We start from the raw sequence: 12,073 nt of genomic DNA, 5'->3' as shown, positions 1-12,073 counted from the left end.
ATATTTATTTTTCATTCATGTATTTTACAACCCTAGAGCTCTCTCAAAGCACCATCTTTTAAATAGAGCTTGTAAGTAGAACTTGTAAAAGACTTTTGATCAAAAATTTTATTTAATTATTTTTAGAAACAAATGATCCTTTTCCCCCCAGTTTCTTTTTGTTTGAAATTTTTGGCAAAAAACAAAATCGTTTAGTTTTCAAAAACTGAAGTTTTCAGTTTTTTGTTTTTTCACTCCTTTTCCATTTTGCCTCTGGACGAGTTATATAAAATGAGGGAATCTTTGAAGTTTATTGAAAAATAAATAGTATATTTTAACTTTATGTTTTTCTAAAAAGCTTTTTGGAAAGTGAATTTCAAGTAGCTATTTTACCTTTTCTCTCATCTTCTCCACATTCCCCTTGAGCCGGGGCACTATATTATTGGGTGGCAAACCCTTTTCCAATTGATTCACAAATTTGGCGTACTTGGAAACCTGAGAATTCAGGTATTCTGGATCCAAGCTATCAAATTTACACTGTGGAAACCAAACAGAGAAAATATATTAATTAATGGTCACATTCACTTTGAATAGTACCTTACTCCACAAAGAAATCACTGCAATCAATGGCACTACTCATACAGTAAGGCACTACTCAGCATAAGTAAGGATAGCAAAATCTGACACACACTGTGTCCAACAGTTACAGTATATGGTCAGATCCTGCAATCCTTGGGCACTCAAAGGCTTCAAAAGGCAATATATTCTAAAGCAAGGCACTATTATATACACGTAATCCATTAAACACAGGTAAAAGAAAGGTACTACAATAGAACACTAATGATAGGGAGACTCAGTGAATTTTGCAAATTAAAAAGAAAAGGCTCTACTGTGGTTTGATAATAGGCAAAGCTGGCACTTTTGATGCCTGCAGTCTTCCACTGCCACAATTAGGGTGACCAGATAGGGACAGTCCCGAATTTTGGGGCTTTTTCTTATATAGGTACCTATTACTTCCCACCTCCTGTCCTGATTTTTCACACTTGCTATCTGGTCATCCTAGCCACAATATATGGAATGACCACAGTCTTTCTTAAACAACTGCACAACAACAAAGTACAAACACAAACAGGTTTCCACACAACTCAAGTCCCAGCATTGTCTGCCTTGTTTTCACCAGGGACCAAGCCTTGTCTAAATCTCTATACAGCACACACAGACATCTAGTAGGTAATTAATATACAGCAAGTAAATACACCATGACACCAACTACCATACCATGACAAGAGGTAGGGTGAGATGTACCATATACCTTTCAGATGCGGAATCCCTCTATGCTCTGGTGGAAGAAGGCTCCCACTTAGGGTGTATGGCAGCCTGATATACAATAGGAAACACACCTCAATATTTTATAGGAGGGCACAAATGGAGCCAAATTTGATCTAAACGAGCAGAAAAGACTAAAAGTAGTGGGGGAGGAAGAAATTACAAAACACTAGTATTGAGACACCTCGCACAGCACAAAATCAACCTCTCTTCTCCATTTATTTTGTTAGTTTTCACTGACAGAATCTAAGATAGCTGCATACATTACTATATACCTTGAGGAAACACTCATAAAAATCAGCACAAAGCAGATAAAATGTTGATTTTTCTGACTAATGCAGCTGCAGCAGCAGTGATAGGGAGCCCCTCTTCCAGTCAGCAGGGAAACAGGAACTGACAGCTAGAGGCACTAAGGGCTAGTTCATCTCCTCAACAGGAAGAGAACAGCCCATCCGTTGGAGGGGAGGTGCTGGCCGCCCTAAACCTCTGAAGTCATGGCAGTTCCCACCAATACAGCACTGGGAACCCACACACAAGAATGGGGCATTACTATAATGACTGAGGCTTTATATGCTGTCTCATAATAATATTATTTATTGATTTATATGTACTGCAGGAGCACCTAGAGCCATTGTGCAGGACCCCAGTGTGCCAGGCTCTGTACATCATCTAATGAAAAGATGGCCCTGGCCATAAACAATTTCCAATCTATGGATATTATTATAGAGACAATTGGTGGTTAGAACACAGAAGGTATCAGTGAGATGTTTAAATTATTGGCAAGTAAATATAAAACAAAAATTTCTTCACAAATCATGCAGTCATCCTGTGGAAATTACTACTGCAGGCAATCAGAATGTCCAAAACTATAGCTGGATGTGAAGAGGAGGTGAAAGAATTTTACAACCCAGAAGAATATTAGCTGTTTTGTTGGCCAAGACATGAGTAATCAAAACTCATGCTTTGCGGTGTCATCTGACCACTGCAAGGTCCAACTCATTACTCCTGGAGGCATTCTGCACCAAAAAATTAAAAATTCTGTGTACTATATTTTAAAATTCTGTCAAGTTCTGCAAATTGTATTTGTCAAATAAATGTGGAGGCTCCAGCATGGCATTGGGGAGCACAGGCTACTGTCTGCACAGAGGTGGGAGATCACTGTGCAGCTCCCCACCCTGGGACACGGACTCAGCGGAGAGGCTGCACCCAACCCTGACACAGCGCAAGGACTGGGCCTGCCCCACCTTGCCAGATGCGCCAGGTGTGGGCAGGCAGGCTCAGCAAGGCAGGATCCAAGTGTGGAGGGGCTTAGCATGGGGAGATCCAGGTGTGGGTTGAGAGGGTTCTGTGTGGAGCAATCTAGGTGCGGGAAGCTCAGTGGGGGATCCAGGTGCGGGGGGATCTGGATGCACATGGGCTTGTTGGAGAGTGCAATGGTAATGGGACTCTGCAGGGGGGGTCCAGGTGAAGGTGGTTGGGGAGCAGCATGGGGGACGTGGGGGGATAGGACTCGGAAGGGGTGTGGGGGTAGGGGGGCTCAGTGGAGGGGGCAGTTGCTGGGGGAGTGGGGCTCAGTGGGGTGGGGATCGAGGTGCAGGTGGCTCGTTGGGGTGGTCCAGGTGCAGGGGGAGTGAGGCTCATTGGGGGGGGGGTTCTGGGTGCAGGGGCCTGAGGCTTGGTGGGAGGGTCTGGATATGAGGGATATGGAGGCCCGGGGGTTGGGTGGATGGGGGAGCAGCTCCCTGTACAGGGATTCCTCCCCCTGCAGCTGAGGAGCGATGGGTGCAGGAAGTGTGTGTGTGGCGGGGGGGAGGGTTGCGGTGCGTCCTACAGCTGCGGGAGAAATCTGGAGGTGTGTCTGACACGGCCCCGGATGCCATGCAGGGGAAGAGGAAGTCCCGTCCTCCCCAGCCCAGCCGGGACTAGCAGCTGAGCCTGGTGCAGGGTAGGAGACACCAGCCAGTTTTTCCCCAGTCCTGTCTCCTGCCCCACAATCATTTACCTCTCTGCTGGCTGCCCTGGACACCTGAAACATACTGCTGGGGAGGGACGCATGAGAAAGTCATTTTTCTGTGGGGAAGCAAAGAAATCTGCGAGGGACATTAATTCTGCGCACGTGCAGTAGCAAAGAATTCCCCTGGGAGTAACTCATGTATATTTTGAAGAGAAGCCTGAAGAAAGCCAAATGAAGGAAAGTGAAACTTTATCTAAGGGCAGACTATTTTTATCCTGTTTTGTTTTTCTTTTTCTACTTTAGTAGCCTTAGTAACTGCAGATATCCATAGTGACACAGAAAGATTAAGTAGCCTTCAAAACCCAAATGTTTGTTCTAAATGGTTAGAATAAAACTTATCTACAAAATTCCTGCCATGTTATTCAAACTTTACAATTTGCTTCACAATACTCACAAGATAATATATAGAGCAATTCAAGAAGCATAACCCCTGGAATAACTTACAAAAATATTAGCTGCATAGTAATCTTTTAAAGCTCTGTGATGCAAAAATCTATAATGCTATTTTGGAAAAATAAAAGAAACAGTATTTTTTCCTACATATTATAAACTAGAATTTTATATTATAAACTGTATTATACATCATTTTTATACTTGGTCATTTAGGAATCAGAGCATTTAATTTACCTCCATCCATTCTGTTTGGAGTATTTCCCATTCAGAACAAGAATCCCAAAGCAGCTGTTTGAGTTTCAGTTCTGCACTAACTTCCTCCAAAGCATCAAATTTTGAAATTTCCACCTTAAAAGAGAAATTTAAAAAATCATTTTAAAAACTTCTTATAAAACAATCTACTGTATATTTTTAAAAATACCCACTTCACATTTGCCAAATTCTACAGTTAACATTGGGGACGGAGTGGGGATACCAATTTATCATATTGCTTTAGGAGCAAATAATCTGTTCTAAACCACATTTCTTCTTAAATACTTTTGTGCAAAAGATATGAAATTATTGTGAACTCCATGCAGTTGTCTTGACTCCTTTTATCTACTGCAGTCGGTAAACGTTGCAGTCTATTGAATAATTTTTAGTCAGTTCTGTGAAAAACTGCCAAGGCACATACATTGCATTAAAACAGCTCTCTCCATCTGTGCTGAATATTCAACACTAAACAAAGATATGCTTTAGGCAGCTGGAACAGCTCGGTTTGATTTCCATAGTATACCCAGTCCTGAGAAGGATCAGTGACATTCCCTTTAATTACAGGTAGAGGAGCTCTCTCCCTATAACAGATTGCAATAATTCAATTTATCACCCATAACAAAAGCAAATTTATGATAACTCAACTGCCCATGTTTTCAGATGGTATTGTGGCCACCTAAATATTATGAGGATCCAGGTGCTACCCAAAGATGGCATTAGGTTAGTAACTAGCAAATGGACATCTTCCAAAAAAGACTGTTCTTTCCAACAGCACACTAGTGCTACTTACCCCTCTTTAAAATGCTTACAAAGATTACAAAATCCATTGGTTTAATTAGGACATCGCACACAATTTTTCAAAGGAGCCTCAATCCAGCCTTCACTTGTGCATGAGCAGGTTTGGGCAAGAAATACCTATTTCCAAAAAGACACTAGCCAGGGCATTGGCTTTACAAAGTTTTGCTATTCAGAAACATTTGTTTAACACTGCAAAAAATACAGTTCAATTCAGGTTTCATAAAAGACCAGCAAAGAGCTGGGGAAAAATTACCTTAAAATTCTTCTGGTAGGATTTATACTGGAAGGCCCGTTTCTGTAGCTCATCTAGAATGGTTTGCAAGTCTGTTAGAGTTTGTTTGACTTTGGCTTGGTCAGCTGCAATATCCAAAATCTGTGGGTCCTGTTTAGCAAAAACAACTTTTTGTTGGTTTGTTAAATTTAGCTTTTAGTCCAGGTTGAGATAAACATCCTATATTCCAGGCTAATGGAAATAAGTTTTAAACTCAGTAACATATACAACCAATATTTCAATATTCAAATGTACAGCATAATGTATGTGTGATGAGATTTAATCTATTTTAAATGACCAATGTAAATAGGTATGGAAAAGTTATCCAGTATCAAAGATTCCAGATCAAATCTCTTCTCTTTATAAATGAAAAATATATTCTCTTCCCGCCATCTTCAATTTGCCATCACTTGGTGAAGGTTAGCTCCCTAACTGAATAGATCATGGAACCTCACTATGCCATGGCTAGAGCTACACATTAAGAGCATCTTTCCAGGACCTGATTGCTTATGGCAACATCTGTGAGGAAAACCTGCAGTCAGGCAAGTCATGGTCCCTTTTATATCCATAATCATGGAATCATAGAATCACAGGATTGGAAGGGACCTCGAGAGCTCATCTAGTCCAGTCCCCTGCCTCATGGCAGGACTAAGTATTATCTAGACCATTCCTGACAGGTGTTTGTCTAACCTGCTCTTAAAAATCTCCAATGCTGGAGATTCCACAACCTCCCTAGGCAATTTATTCCAGTGCTTAACCACCCTGACAGTTAGGAAGTTTTTCGTAATGTCCAGCCTAAACCTCCCTTGCTGCAATTTTAGCCCATTGTTTCCTGTCCTATCCTCAGAGGTTAAGAAGAACAATTTTTCTCCCTCCTCCTTGTAACAACCTTTTATGTATTTGAAAACTGTTATAATGTCCCTCTCAGTCTTCTCTTCTACAGACTAAACAAACCCAATTTTTTCAATCTTCCCTGATAGATCATGTTTTTATTTTTGTTGCTCTTCTCTGGACTTTCTCCAATTTGTCCACATCTTTCCTGAAATGTGGCACCCAGAACTGGACACAATACTCCAGTTGAGGCCTATTTAACGCAGAGTAGAGCAAAAGAATTACTTCTCACTTTTAAAAACATGTACATTTCAAAATATGTTTAAGCATTACAGATCAAATCCTGCCCCTCTATCCACAGCACCCTGGTTACAATGGAACTGGTGTGGTTCCCTTGCCAGTAGTAGGAAGATGAGGATTTTGGGACTCCAAGTGGGGTCCGAGGGCAGAAAGGTGAAGGAGCCAGAGCCAAGCTGATGAACCCCATCACATGCAGAGGCAGTACGTATGGGGGACATTGCTGAAGCTCTGAGATAGGTTGGGGAGAAGGACTTCATCCCTCCAGTCCCTGAGAGACCCACTGTGATAAGATCTGCTCTGTTTAGGTGCAGAAGATACAATTTGGTCCTATATGTTTAGATCCATAAGGCCAAATCCTGCCCTCAGAAATACTGTGCAACCCTTCAACTCATACAGCACAATTTAAAATGTGAGCATTGGCATCGGATTACAGATCACACCTTACTTCACATTGTTGAATAGACTGTTGATAACTTTATAGCCCTTATTACTGCTCAGTTGTCTTGTTTTAATAAAACACAATTGCAGAAATTATGTACAGTATAAAAATAATGTAAACTGCTCTTTGCAAACCTGGGCTTGCTGTTTCACTTCTTTCACTTCCTCATTTAGCTCTACAACATCTTGGTCTAAATGTTGACAAAATTTGGTAATGCTGGAATCTCTTTCACCCACTGATTTGTCAATTGCATTGCGAACCGCAACAATGGATGGTTTCAGAGTTGCAAAAAGAGCAAAATCTTCAGGAGGTGTCGGTACTTGGTACTGTTCAATAAGCTGATACATCTGAGTTACCACATTTCCTTCTTCTTCAAGGCTTTCAATCTGCAAAAATAGTCATACTTCAACTATTGTGAATCAACCATGTTTTCGTAAGTAATCCTTACCATTATTTAATCTTAGTTACATTGCTGACCGTATCAAAATATGGTTATTACAGTAAAATAATTTTAATAGGGGGAAGAAAACAAGTCCTAGCCAAAGATTATCTTTTTATGTGATTAAAATTAACAGGTTAATCATGTCCCTGAATTTTTTCGTTTCTTATAGCACTACTGTTTGAAAATAGAGTATGTCCAGGCTGCTGGAGAAGACAGAAATGTTTGGTTGGACTTGTGGCATCTTCTTCTATGTACCCTTCCTTAGCATACAGTATGTTATGGTACCATTTTATTCCATTATAGAGAGTTTTGATACCAAAATATTAGGCAGTGGCACATATAGTTACTCTCTCAGTTTGCTTTATTTTGCTGGTTGCAAGTCAGTCTATTTCTGGATGTTCTGGAGAAGATGGATTTTGCTGCTACTAAAAGTGTGAAATTTCAGTCTAAAAGGAATTTGAGAAAGTTATTAGCAGCTGAGAAAGGGAGATTAAAAATTGAAAATGTAGTTCAATCTTTTATACAGCAGTCACCACCTGTGAATGCAATAAGTACACATTTTTCAGCTGGCAGTAATTAGAAACATTTTGAAAATGAAAACAGGCAGGTTTGTCCTTACCTGTGAAGTTGTCTCCTCATAAAAGGAAATCCTCTAGTCTGGAATGGACTATTAGTTTGGCCACACCACCCATGAGCATGCAGTGGCAGCTCACTGCCAAGGATTTCTAATATCACAACTTCCCCCTACATATGCTTGGTAAACTGCATCACAAGCCCAGCAGACAACTTCCAATGCTTCTGACCCTGAAACAACTAACAACATGTCCAGAAGCTGCCATCTTATCTCAGTGAGGTAAGAAAGATTTGTACAAAAAGGATGAAAAAGAAATCTCTTGGTGCAGTTGATAAGGGACAACTTTAGAAAGGAATTCCAAGATTGTCTGTAGGACCACGTTGCCATGACTAATCAGACATTAAAATACTGTTCCTTCTCACAGAGGTGACTGGTATAAGAAAAGCTACTTTAAAAGAAGAGGAAAAAAACACTGAGGTTGTATTCCACAGTTCAAATGACTGTTGCATCAGCTAATCCAAGAACAACTTCTGACTGCCAATGGGTGTTTGGATAGAAGGACAGCTTTTTGTCACAGCATACGTAAATCTGAGCACAGGAGGATGAGAAATTAGTGTCTCTCTTCTGAAGGAATCATGAGAGCTCCTAATATAGCCACTTGGATTCTTAATGTATTGATTGAACAAGAACCAAATATAGGACTTGGCTGAAACTGATTTAGCACTGAGGCCATGTTGCATACAATACATCAGGTTCTGAAGATATGGTAACAAATCTTGGATGTAGAGTCTCCCATAGTCTGAAAGAGAACATTCTCCAGCTTGTTGGGATGACCAAATTCACAATTCATTCTTCCAAGTTTTAGACTGTCAATTAAACTATGCCTTGGTCATGGCAGCACATGTGTTCCTGGCACCAGGAGGTCTTTGATGACAATAAACACTAACAAGGACAGACTAAAGGAGAAGGCATCTATCTTCCATGCCTTGCTTTCCCATTCCCTGGAGCAGAAGAGATACCACTTTTGTTGCCATTTGAGTCAATCTGTGGATCCCCCCACTCCAGGAAGACCAACTGAAGCATTTGCTGTTCAACACCGTCACCCTGTCTAGGGGAGAGTGTCTGATGACTAAGCCAATTGGCCTGGCCATTGATCATACTCTGCACAGAAGCAGCTGATATCATTAGGTTCCTCTTCCTGTACTGTGTACGAATACTTCCCATGGCACAAGTGAAATTCTATTTGTGCACCCTAGCCTAAAAGGGAGGCATATCAACTTGATCCTGCTAACTAGGACCTTTCCTGTGTCAGATTTCTGATCTTGCACCACCTTTTTAAAGGCTAAGGGACTGAACCTGGGAAGGTGAACTAGTTGTCCAAGGACTTTGGCCATTGACAAGAGGAGCATCTGAAAAGGCTCTACATGTAAGAGTTACCACTATGCAGTGTCAGCACAGAAAATCATCAGTCTCAGAAGCTGGAGGGGCTGCCAGATAGTATCCCACTGCTAGAGGAGGAGGATACTCATAGATAGTGGCCCTGCTATGCTTGTTTTCTCTAGTCACATCCTCCACTAAGCTCTGTGCATCATGAGCCTGCCAGGAGAGGAGTGAGGAGGAGGGAAAAGAACTCCAGACATAGCCAGTGACCAAAGCCATTCAACAGCAAACTGAGCAGAGAGAGCTCTTCTCTTCTTGAGCTGCTTCTACCATAACACTGGGCTTGAGACACAGTTCCCAATTTTATAAAGAGGGAAATGTGGCACCCAAACTCCTCACCACTGTGCTGTCTCTGTGATGTGATAGGAGACATCTCTGTGATGGGAGTGGTGAGCTCAGTAGTCCATTCCTGACTAATGAACTGACTGCGTATAAGCAAAAAAATATAACACAAGTTTGATATTAACTCTGATCCAGTCTTATAATTTCTAGTGATGCTCCACTGAGAAATGATAATGTACAAACCTTATTTTTTACTTTTGCGGGGGTCTGCAGCATGTGAATACATAGTCTTCCTTACCCACCTTTTTCAATAAACTACATATATAAAATATACTCTCAGATTCCTAAGGCAGTGCCCCCTCCCCCCATCTCCGGAAAGACAGAATGTACTTACTCGTTCCTGAATTTCATCAAGGAATATCAGGCTATTCACATATTCTGTAGTTGTGGATGGGAGAAACTCAAGTTTAAATTTGGCATCTTGTGCCTCAGCTATAATGTCAGTCACTTTTTTCTTCCCAATAACTGGAAGCATATCATTAATGACCTAGAAAGCAAAGGGAAATACTAGATTGTGTAAAATATTCTTAAAGCTAGAGGTGAAAAGTCAATAAATTCATGCTAAGTTGGCCAGGATGGCAGTGAGTTCTAAAGATGAAGAGCCCTCATGGAGAATGCTCCTTTCTTTTTAACCAACGGAGTCCAGCTCGAGACCCTCCACTGATCTCAACTGTGGCAGTATGTCATAGGGAGAGGTGAACTCTCTCAGTTAGGGAGGTGCCAGGCCTTTTTCAGAGCAGATAATTTTTTTAAACTTGATCCTATAACAAACAGGCAGCCAATACAGATCCCAAAGCACTGGCACTGTGTGCTCATGGCAAGATACTCCACTTTACAATCAAGATACCACATTGTAATATTTTGCAGTACATCTTAAAGGATGTTGCAATGTACCTGTGAAGTTAGTGTATGAACTGAGTTTAAAAACAGGATGAATCCATGATATTGCTGGAGATGTCATAACATTTTTTATACTAGAATATAAACAACAGTAGAACTTTAAACAAAAGGAACTGGCCAGCTTGTCCAGTTGCATCACTGGGCAGTCACTGACCTTAGCAAAACTGAAATGGAATAAATTCTTGCTATATTGCCTGTAGACTTACCTCCAAGCAGCGCTTTGGTGATGGTATTAATTTTTCTTTCAGTTTTCTAGCATCTATAAGCAACAAGCCTAAATTTCTTTTCTGCTTTATAGCCAAAGCATCTTTGTGTTCTCTGTGATATTTCTCCAGTTGTTCCGCAAAGAAATCAACACCTGTGTATTATAATGACAGTGTCAAACTAAAAATAACAACTGACACTTTGTCTGAAAAATGCTTTATCAAAAGTGTATGCACAATTGTATTACAGAGTTGTAAACAGAACAAAACATATCTAGAACTCTGATCATCTAAACAGAAACCAATGCAAACATCTGCTATTCAATAGAACAATGTACTGAAACTACAGACAGAGCTATGTGTCAGTGTTTCAACTCTAAGGTTCAGTTTTAAGAGATAGACACAGACCATTCAATTTGGATAAAACAACCTTCGCCCAAAGCTAAAACCAAGCCTTTTGAAATTTAAGTTCTATAAAGTTTGATTAACTTTTTCTTTTTAAAGGTGTGACACTTGTCCTCACTGAGTAAATAAACATAAAGGGAATGGGGACCTACTCTGGTTTATGAAAGGGCAGTGGGTAGGGAGAGGCTGTGCCGGGTCCGAGGGAAGAAACCATCTACTGGAGGGACAAAGGTGCACTGTAGCTGGAGGCAGTGGCCCTTGCATGGTGCAGGTAAACATCAGTACCTGCCTAGCACACCGGAGAAACACTGAAATACTCAAAATGCCAAAGCACTATCTGACTGTACACCAGGCCCACCGCTCTATGAGACAGTACTGTATCAGAGCTCCTTTTGGCATCAACACTTCTGAAACCACAAATGTCAGCTTGAAACATCAGAAGAGCATGCACCCTGGGTAGATGGATCCTTTTGAGGTCTGAATGTTGGAAGGATTTTAAGGCATTAGATCAGTGGCTCTCAACCTTTCCAGACTATTGTACCCCTTTCAGGACAGCAGGTACTGATGCACTGAGTAATATGGAACATGGTTTCAAAGTGACCAGTATGGAAGTGCTCAAGGTACCGAGATGCGGGGTATTGAGGTTGGGGCTGAAGAACAGGTACTGAGAGAAACGCGAGCTGCAGGCTTAGTGTATACTGCTGTAACTCTCTTAGTATTCAGTACTTAGTGCCAGAGGGGCCTTTTCAAGTTTTCGCCCTTGAATGGTTGAGCCTGAGATGAGTCAGAAGTCTGGTGCACCAGAGAAGGGGCCCTGTACCCTGGCCTGTCCTTTCTGCGTTTGTCAGAGGATTAGGGTTACCATATTTCAGCAAGCAAAAAAGAGGACGGGAGGAGCCCCGCCCTAGCCCCGCCCCTCCCACTTCCCGCCCCCCCAGAACCTCCAACCCTCCCCCCGTTCCTTGTCCCCTGACTGCCCCCTCCTGGGACCCCTGCCCCTAACTGCCCCCCAGGACTCCACTCCCTATCTAAGCCTCCCTGCCTCTTGTCCCCTGACTGCCCCAACCCTTATCCACACCCCCACCCCCAGACAGACCCCTGGGACTCCCACGCCCCATCCAACCACTCCCCACCCCCTGACAGCTCCCCCCAGAACTCCCAACC

The 12,073-nt window shown here is 41.8% G+C and overlaps 1 protein-coding gene across 1 annotated transcript in view; it reads right to left on the bottom strand.

Moving 5' to 3' along the window:
* DNAH6 (dynein axonemal heavy chain 6) overlaps positions 1-12,073 on the bottom strand; it is a 190,541-nt gene that overhangs the window by 155,441 nt on the left and 23,027 nt on the right. Inside the window, exons 13-18 of the mRNA XM_034774925.1 lie at positions 10,508-10,659; positions 9,736-9,888; positions 6,738-6,989; positions 5,016-5,144; positions 3,947-4,060; positions 373-516 (exon numbers count right to left, since the gene is read on the bottom strand). Coding sequence (XP_034630816.1) covers positions 373-516; positions 3,947-4,060; positions 5,016-5,144; positions 6,738-6,989; positions 9,736-9,888; positions 10,508-10,659 — 944 coding nt within the window. The remainder of the gene's footprint in view (positions 1-372; positions 517-3,946; positions 4,061-5,015; positions 5,145-6,737; positions 6,990-9,735; positions 9,889-10,507; positions 10,660-12,073) is intronic.

Source organism: Trachemys scripta, chromosome 6 (assembly GCF_013100865.1).
Source record: "Trachemys scripta elegans isolate TJP31775 chromosome 6, CAS_Tse_1.0, whole genome shotgun sequence".
Taxonomy (NCBI): Eukaryota; Metazoa; Chordata; order Testudines; family Emydidae; genus Trachemys; species Trachemys scripta.
This window is presented reverse-complemented; position numbering and strand designations above follow the sequence as displayed.